Source organism: Chlamydomonas reinhardtii, chromosome 1 (genome assembly GCF_000002595.2).
Source record: "Chlamydomonas reinhardtii strain CC-503 cw92 mt+ chromosome 1, whole genome shotgun sequence".
In the NCBI taxonomy this organism is placed as follows: domain Eukaryota; kingdom Viridiplantae; phylum Chlorophyta; class Chlorophyceae; order Chlamydomonadales; family Chlamydomonadaceae; genus Chlamydomonas; species Chlamydomonas reinhardtii.
In genome coordinates, this window is record NC_057004.1 from 1454439 (window position 1) to 1463220 (window position 8782).

The following is an 8782-nucleotide window of genomic DNA, read 5'->3' on the forward strand; positions in this document are numbered from 1 at the left end:
CGAGGTACCTGACAATGGAACAATAACAAGTCAACCCGGCCTATAACGGTGGCATAGGACGACGGTTGACCTTCCCCGCGCCGGGGCCGTTACAAGCGATCTGAACAATAGTATGTAACACGCAGTGGTACCGCTTGCGAACGATACCGTATCGAAAGGGGGTGCATTTCTTATAAAGCGGCCTATAAAGCTGCGGGCCGCTTGCAAGAGTCCTGCACTCGTAAACAGTCTTTGGCATGCTTTGGCATAGCTTACGCTCGGTCGCTTAAACACGCATAATAGGTTTAGCAGCGGCTCCAAATTCATGCTGCGTAGAAGAAATCGCCCAGGACCCCGCACCACTGCGCCAGCTCTCTCTAGGCCTATGGTGGCACGCGGGCTGCTCATAGAGCCATTATTCTGCGCGTAAACGAGAACAACTGCACATCGTGGCTTTGACGGAAGCAGAGGGCCGCAAGTCGATGGAGAATGGCACGTGGCCTGGACGCGCGCTCGCGTCAAACCTGGTGGCCAGCTTGCCGACATCCCCAGGAGAAGTAGCGAGCATATTTTGGAGTGGAGCGCTTGCGGGGTTTTGCCTAGAAGCAGGTTGGTACTGGTTTTGGGCGACCGCACGCTGACATTCTGCACGCACAGGCCGGGGTCCTTAGTCGTCCCTTTATTTGCCACTTACCAGAGCTGCAATATCAGCAGTCTGTGTTGCGGGGCCATGACCATGTCACCGCCTGCCACCCTGCGCGCCACTGCTTACGTTCTTGCAGCGGTGCACGGCACTCAGGCCCTGCACTCGCGGTACGAGCAGCTCCGCCGAGGGCACCCGCTCAGCACGTTGGGCGTCAAATGGTGCGTGCGTGGCAGGGGTGCGCGGCGCGCATACAACCGAACCTGCGAGAGGGGCTCCATTCAGGATTTCGGGGTCCACAGGTGACTGACGTGGGCAATCCATCTAATGCTGCCGCCAGAAGTAGGAACGCCCGCCTGACCTTACCCCTGACTGCCACGCCGCTGCTAACGGCTGCTTGCTTGCCATGCACGGCCCCCCGGGCCCGCCGGCTGCAACAATGTAATGCAGGTGGGCGGCTGCGTTGCGGACACCTGCACGACCCAGGGTGAGCCCGCACGGGAAACTGCTCTCCCCTCGCAATATACTTGTGTCCGTTAGTCCAGGTAGCATTTGATGGCCACTGCGTGCTTGTGGGTTGTCCTCTCTTGTAACACCCGCAATCTCATGTCCATGTACTCCAGACTGGGCGCATAGCTTGCAATCTGCTGGCGTGGCCCAACATAAAAAGAGGGCGCAGATACAGCATCTCACAATATCATGTTACACTCGCTGCAGGGCCCATACCAAGGAGCAGTCGGCACGCTGGCAGCTGGGACACTGTGGTCAGGCATTTTCGGTGAGTGGGCGGGCGCGTGCGGGCGTGGTGGGTGGGTGGGTGCAGCGCAGTGGGCGGCCGCGGGGACAGGCGCTGCGACTCGAAGGCGGATGCGGCGCATGGCCACTTGTCAGCACAGTTTCGGACCAGGCATATCCGCGGGCATGCGGTGTAAGGCTGTATATGCACACACACACACGCTCATTCACGAACTCGCGCGTCGCGCCACCCACCTTCACTCGCTCGTGTTCCTTCGTGCCTACTACAGGCTCTGTGTACGTGCCGGTGCGGGCTGCGGTGGACGCGACCTTGCCACCGGACCAGACGGGCTGGGGGCCGGCGGCTGCGGCGGCGGCGGGCAGCATTGCGGCTTCCTCCGTGCGCGTGCCGCTGCAGGTGCGTCGCTGCGTCACGTCGCGCTGAGCCTGGAGAGCATGTTGTGCCAACACCGCTTGTTGGCTCGCGGCTGATGATGTTCTGTTCCCTGCACGGCATGCTCTGCCGCAGGTGGTGAAGGGCCGCATGCAGGCGCACGAGTTCTTCTGCTCCCTGCAGGCGGTGGGTGCGGGGCTGGGGGTGGGAGCTCTGTGGAGGCGTGCGCAGGCCGGCAAGAGGCACAAAGGGCAGCCCGGCTGGCACGTACGGTGCCATGTCCGGTTACCCGCCATGGCGTGACAGGCGTGCGAAATGGAGTGCAGGGGGGCCACAACACGAAACGCATTAAGGGGTTCCAGCACGAGGGATCGCACAGCCTCGTTGGTGGACGCTCAAAGCTCGTGTGTGTGCTCCTGCACCTGATGTTCAACGTGCACCACAGTTTGAGCTCATTCTCCGGCGGGAGGGCCCCGCCGCGCTGTATCGGGGCTGGGCACGCAGCGTGTCAAAGAACGCCCCCTTCGACGCCGTGCTCTTCCTCCTATACGACATCGGGAAAACCCGCATAACGGAGCTCAATCGCGCCCGTGGCGGCGGCGGCGGTGGCGGCGGCGCCGCCGCCGCCGCCTGCGCCAGCGGCGGTAGTCATGGAGCTCCCCTGGCTGCAACAGCTTGCGGGCAAGGGAGCACGGGCGCCGCCAGCGGTGCTGCTTGGGGCGCTGCTGGGGGTGCCAGTGGGGACGGCACAGGGCCGGCAGTTGGGGGGCATGCCGAGGCAGGCTTGGACTCATCAGGAGCGCATGCCGATGCCGCAGACGGCAGTAGCAGATATAGCAGCAGCGCCAGTAGCGGAGGCGAGGGCAGTGGTGAGGCGGATGGGGATGGGATGTACCGGACCGCAGACGCCGCGGTGGTGGGCGGGCTGGCAGGAGCCCTCACAGGGCTGTTGACCAGCCCGCCCGAGCTGTGGCGGCTGCGCGGCCAGCTGATGCAACAGGCGGAGGCAGCAGCCGCGACAGCAGCGCTGATGGCAGCAGCAGGCGGAGGCGGAGGAGGGGCAGGCGGCGGGCGTGTGGCAACCGCCGTGGCCTTGGGCGCCTCCGGCACTGCCGCCGCCTCAGCAGCAGGAGGCACAGCGCGCCGTGCAATGCCGCCGTTTGCTAGTGATGGTGGTGGTGGTGGCGGCGCCGCCGCTGCGGCTGCCCGTCTACGCGCGGTTGTGGCGGCGGCGCTGCGAGGCAGCCTGCGGGCGCGTGTGCTGTGGGCGGCACTGGAGGGCGCGGTGTTCTTTTCTGCGCTCGAGACCTTAATTCCGGTATGTGACCGGGTTTTCATGCCGGCGGCTGAATCGCAGCATCAGTCTGCAGAGTCGGCAACAGCGGGAGGAGGAGGCGGAGGCGGCGGCGGGCAGGATTACTCGGAGGCGGCAGGGCTGTTGGGTGGCAGCAGCCCATTGCGCCATCCGGCACACCCATTGCACTGGTGAAGAGGAGCAGTAGTGACGGCAGGTGATGTTACTTGTGACACAGCGTGTGTTCTCTCCTTACATCGTGGTCGTTACGGTGATCGGTCGATAGGAAAGCGAATGAAGGCTATACGCTATGCGGCACGTCCCAGACACGCAGCTATACGAAGCCATGCACAATACTACGTTCTGGTACGCCCTGGTACCGCTGATAGCCAAGCGTGGCCATTTTTTGCAGGATGAGAGGCAACTCACAGCAAGATAGAGTCAGACACGCACAGGATTCAAGGCTTGAGAGGTCTCTGGACTGGCATTTAAAGGAGGCTGCAAGAGTTTGAATGGTGTTAGCAGGGGTTTTTAGACACGGAGTGTGAGTGAGTGTGCGTGTGTGTGTCGTGTGCGCATGGCTGGATTGGAGGACGGCAGGTATAGGAAGACGAGTGACACAAGAGATGCGCAGCCTTACATTCGGACCACAGGTAGGTGTATGCAAATCTGGCATAGCGCAGCAGTACCGCAGTGCAATGCTTGGTTCTCCAAATGGATTGACGAAATGGTTTCTGCAGCAAGTAGTAGAAAAGGAAAAGGGGAATGGCACCCAGGGGGGGGGGGTAGGAACGAACTTTTTTGACCCCATGCCACAAAACCTCCCGGACCCCCCGACCGACCGACCGACCGACCCCCCCCTGCCGTACGACCCCCCAAAACCCCCTCAGAACCCCTTAGTTTTTTGTCAGGTTGGTGCCAATCGACTGCTCTCGGTGAGCTCTATCGCTATGTACAATGATCCGCCTTGGGAACACACTTTGGCTGTGGGCGGAACACGGAAGTTCTACGACACACAAGTATATAACCCTGCGGACGGCGCCCTGGGGCATCTAGATGTGTCTTTTACCGACTGTCCTACTACATTGGCCGACCGACATGTGGACATGTAGACATGTCCAACCGTCTGCCGACAAGTATCCTGATAGACTGGCCTGCTATGCAACGGCTTATTCCGATGTTACTTGATAGTGCGAAATGTGCTGACAAGTTCACCATGCAAAACCCGGCCGGCACCGGCTTGTCCCTGACCAGTTCCCCAGGCATCTCCCGAGATGCCGACATGCCGCTCCCCAAACTGCCCCAAACTATGCACGTGTGCTGAGCCTGGGGTATACCTACGCACGCATCGTGGAGCTGCACCCATTGCGCCGCGTGTTGCAGGACAGAAGCGCTAGGAACAAAACTTGGCACGAACCTGTGCAAAACTTCGTGGGACCCCAGACCGACCGACCGACCGACAACTTTGAGGGGCCATAACTTTGCATCCAGAAACCCATTTTCAATTTTGAAAGCGGATTCGTGATTTTCTCGTTGAGCTCTAGTAATTTGAGGCATGGGGTCTGTTTCGGAAGATTCTACCCCCCCCCTGTGGCACCACCTATGTGGCTTTTAAATGTTGCACTCTACACATTCATTGATTCCCGACCCGGTTCATGTGCACTTCTTTATCCGCCGCGCTTACTATGCTTGTTCTGCATCCTACGCCCGACTCCCGTGCTACCGTGCTAGTGTGCTACGACTGTGAGGCAGCCTCCATGCTCCGTGCTGCCCCGTACTTCACCAGCTGCATGCACGTGCGGTTGCGGGCTCATCTATTTCATCACGGCCGTCCCGCGGCAGCATCTAGCGATGATCGCGTACTACTGTCGCTGCTGGCGGCCCCGCCGCTGCCGTCTGGGCGACCGGCGTTGCTGCTGCTGCCCTTCTCCATGGACCGCAGCAGCGCCACGGCACGAAGCACCGCCGTGGGTGGTCGGAGGAGGGGCGGTGGCAGCGCACCTCCTGAAGCCTGAGGGGCCGCACCGCTAGCACCGCTGGCGCCTTGCGGCGAAGATGGAGCGGCCAACATAACCCTCCGGTTCTCTTCACCGGGGCCGCCGCTCTTGGCGCCGTCACCACCGCTTGCATCGCCGCCGCGGCTGCCCCCGTCTACGGCAGCAGGTGCAGTGACCGCGGCAGCGGCATAAGCGCCCCCATCACCACCGCCGCCGGATGCTGCCGTGACTGCCAATGCTACTGCTGCAGCCGCACCGGGGCTTGCCCCTGGCGATGGTGCGGCGGCTGTGCCCCCACGATCACCAGCAGCAATGCCAGCGCCGCCAGCAGCACCACCGGCAGTAGTAGCAGCGCCGCCAGCATCAGGGCCGCCGGCAGCAGGGCCGCAAGCTGCAGGGCCGGCAGCAGGGCCGCCTGCTACTGCCGTCTGCGAGCCCAGCATCAGGGGTCCGGGCACCATGCCGTGCCGCAGACTGACGTCGCCGTCCGCGGCTGCAGACCGCACGCAGCCAGCGCCGTCCCCCACCGTGCCTCCCATGCCACCGCGGCGCTCCGCGCCGCCGCCATGGCCGCCGCCGCCGCCGCCGCCAGCACCTCGCTCAGGGCTGTTTAAGTACCCATGCCGCTGATGGAGCCGCCCGCTGTTCCCACAGCTGCCCCCTGCTGCCGTACCGCTGAGCACTGACAGGCCCAGCCGCGGCAGGCCGCCGCCGCTGCTGCTGCTGCCGCTGCTCGCGCTGTTGCTGCTGCCACCAATGAGCCTGGCGGCGGCAGTGGCAGCCGCTCTTCCAGCGCCGCCGCCAGCAGCAGTGCCACTCTTGCCGTGGGTGCCACCGTGCACTGCGGGGTCCATAGGCGCCCGCGCCGAGTCGCTTCCGCCGGCATGGTCTTCAATCTGCGTAGGGCAAGCCGCGAGCGCCTTAGCAATGCACGCGGAGGACATGAGCACCGTATACGGTACAGGCCGCAAATCGGTTTGGCAGTGCATGACTGTGCCCGTACTGTGCAAAAGTACGAAAATGCATGGGCTTCTGCCGGCGCACCTTTCTCCCTCGGGCCCATCGGCGTGGAACACGCAATGCGACGGCGGCCGCCGCGGCGCCGACCGCAGACGCCACTGCCGCCCTCGTGGTAGCTCTGCCGGCTCCACCCCGTCCCGCCGCGCCGCCGCCCGCAGCGGCGCTCGCAGTCCACACCGCACCGGCGGCGCCGCCGGCGGCGCTGCTGCTGCTGGCGCCGCATGCAGCCGCTACTGCCAGCGCCGCCGCAGTCGTGCTACTGCTCATGCTGTATCCCGCCGCCTCCACGTCTACCACCACCACCCCACTGCCTGCCGCCGCGCCGCGCAGCACGCGGCGATGGCCGCCGCCGTGAGCCGGCGACGACGGCACCCGCTCGCTCCGCAGGTGCTGCAGCAGCGCATCCTCCGCCTCCAGCAACAAGTCCACCTCCGCCGCCGCCGCATCCCCATTTTCCGGATGCCCTGCCCCCGCCTTCCCACCCGCCCTCGCTTTCCCGGCGCCCGTCGCGTCAGGCGACGCCGTTTCCATCTCCTCTCCTTCCCCATCCCCTCCCACGCTGTCCATGGAGGTGGCGCTGAACAGCAGGTCGTCCTCGGGCACGCTGGGCATAGCGCCGCTGCCGCGCCGCCGCACCAGGGCTCCGGCCGCGGAGCTGGAGGGCGAGGTGAGGCCGGCGGCCAGCTTGGCGCGCCAGGGGCGGGTGCTGGGGTCGTCGGCGGGGTACAGCGGCGAGGACCGGCGCCAGGACTGCGGGGTGTGTGGGTGTGGGGGTGTGGGGTGGCGGGATGGGGGTGGCGGGTGATGGGTGTTGATGATGTATGAAGTTTGTCAGGGGCGGGGGCGGGGGTAGGGGCCAGTAGGCGGGCATGGCGGAGCGTGTTTGCTGGGGGTCTCAACGCAGCACAACGCTGGTCACACATAGCCGCACATGAAATGCCAAGTGCCAAGTGCCAAGGCACGTGCCCGCTCACACTCGCACTCTCTCACTCATGCGCCTCCACCCGCACCCACCAGCGGCAGGAACCACAGCAGGTCCAGCCCCGGCCAGCGCGCCTCCACCGCCATGACGCTCAGCAGCACCAGAAAGCTGAAGGCGGGGCTCAGCAGCGAGTCCAGTCCCGTCCAGTCCACCATGGGCCCTGCATGAGCAAGCGCACGCATGCATGCCGGTACGGCGCCATCAAAGTTTGCTGAGAGGCTTGCACGAAGGAGCGCAAGGGAAAGGGGATGTAGCTGTGTGCAATGCCCTCGGTACCCCGCGTGCGTGAACACAGTGAGCACGCTGCATGCGATTGTGTGTACGGCGCCAGTTCGCAAGCAACGGGCAGTGGAAACGGGACGGAACAAGTGTGTGCGTATTGCCAGATGACACTCGTGGTACTGGCCGGGTGTGTGTGATTGACCAAGCGCATTTGTATGTAGACACTGTGGCAGCAGGGAGTGCGTTGCAGGCTTGCACACAGGCAGTGATGCTGCCTAATGACTCCCATCACCGCGATGTAGAGCCCAAGCCCTGCGAGGGCCAAGGCCACTCCAAGCCCCACTCACTCTGCTGGCAGACCTCGGTGTCCGGGTTCCACACGCCCGCCTTGTCCGTGTACTGCGGCGGGCTCACCTCCATGAAGGAGGGCAGCCCCGGAACGGCCTGGCCGTAGCTGTGGATGGACGGAACGGGGAAGGCGGGGAAGGGAGGAGTGACCGAGGGAGCGAGAGCGAGGGGGATCGTCCACTCCAGGTCGCGACTGGTCCGGATCGAACATGGGACTTGTGCTTGATCCAGCCCGACTTTGATGTCGAGATTAATTCGAAATTTTGAGATGTGACACAAAATGTTTGACCTCGGAGGGGATCGAACCCCCAACCTTCGGATGGTGTCCAGCTGGGAGACCCAGCGGATATTGGAATCCGACGCGCCACCATTACGCCACGAAGCCTAGGAGAGGCAGCGGAAACAACCGCGCGGCGACCTCTGTGCCCCAATTGGTCATCGAACGAACACCAATCCCCAAACCAAGTTGGGGAGCTTCCACTCCAGGGTCGAGACGCGCGTATAGCTTGTGCGAGCGCTAGGCTGGGGCTGGATGGCTTGTGAGGTGCGCGGGTGCGTTCTGAATGCTGGAAGATCCTTTTCGCTGGGATTCCGTGTCACCTGCTATAAGATCACTGTTCACAGGTGTGTGGATTATCCATGGCTGGAGTGCGCATGGCACAGCTAAGTTGCTATGGGGGGCACCATCACAGCGTTTCACTGCCGTGGGTGAACAGTCACAGCCGGTATGAAGCCTCATCCGCAACGTCTGGGCAGAGGGGCTTTCGTGTTGGTTACTGCTGCGCGACCGCTCCCGGTGGTTGGTAATCGGTCGCCTGGTCGACACCCGGCATCTTGCTCCACCCAGATTCCCAGCACTTACTGCAGTGCGTACGGGCTGAGCGGTGCCACCAGGGAGCCGTCCTTGGGCAGCACCTGCTCCAGCGTGATGCGCAGCAGCGAGCCGGAGATGCAGGACAGGATGCCTGGGGGGGAGGGGGAGGGGCCAGGGCGGGGGAGGGGAGCGGGGTTGGGGTAGCCGGGGCGGCGTGTGGACAAGGCAGCACACACGCACAGGCAATTCATCGGCACAACTCGTACAAGTGAGCGGCAAAGCACTCAGCAGTCAGGAGTGGGAAAGGGCGACCGGCTGGGAGACTGGGACCCCCGCCGGCGCACTGCAGCTGCA

At 63.8% G+C, this 8782-nt stretch overlaps 2 protein-coding genes across 3 annotated transcripts in view; one reads left to right on the top strand and one right to left on the bottom strand.

Annotated features, from left to right (window-relative positions):
• Nucleotides 1-29: 29 nt before the first annotated feature.
• Nucleotides 30-3811, top strand: CHLRE_01g007450v5 (uncharacterized protein). The gene is made up of 7 exons (XM_043058225.1): nt 30-588; nt 762-843; nt 1073-1109; nt 1340-1400; nt 1648-1775; nt 1887-1937; nt 2197-3811. Exons 1-7 carry the CDS (start codon nt 462-464, stop codon nt 3238-3240), a joined length of 1530 nt encoding a protein of 509 aa, XP_042928139.1. The 5' UTR covers nt 30-461; the 3' UTR covers nt 3241-3811.
• A 132-nt stretch (nt 3812-3943) lies between these two features.
• The window catches only part of CHLRE_01g007500v5 (uncharacterized protein), a 12256-nt gene continuing 7417 nt past the window's right edge, over nt 3944-8782 (bottom strand). The window contains exons 21-25 of one of the 2 annotated variants that reach the window (XM_043058226.1): nt 8477-8579; nt 7614-7720; nt 7077-7204; nt 6087-6812; nt 3944-5938 (exon numbers count right to left, since the gene is read on the bottom strand). In XM_043058226.1, the coding sequence (XP_042928140.1) occupies nt 4868-5938; nt 6087-6812; nt 7077-7204; nt 7614-7720; nt 8477-8579 (2135 nt within the window). In that variant the 3' untranslated portion in view covers nt 3944-4867. The remainder of the gene's footprint in view (nt 5939-6086; nt 6813-7076; nt 7205-7613; nt 7721-8476; nt 8580-8782) is intronic. The other variant, XM_043058227.1, reaches the window with a different exon arrangement.

Excerpts from the sequence above, each read along its gene's own strand:
- CHLRE_01g007450v5 (XM_043058225.1), top strand. The coding sequence starts at position 462 with ATGGAGAATGGCACGTGGCCTGGACGCGCGCTCGCGTCAAACCTGGTG. Across the intron at positions 589-761 it reads GGGGTTTTGCCTAGAAGCAG|CGGTGCACGGCACTCAGGCC; the intron begins GTTGGTACTGGT and ends ACGTTCTTGCAG. Across the intron at positions 1,776-1,886 it reads CCGTGCGCGTGCCGCTGCAG|GTGGTGAAGGGCCGCATGCA; the intron begins GTGCGTCGCTGC and ends GCTCTGCCGCAG.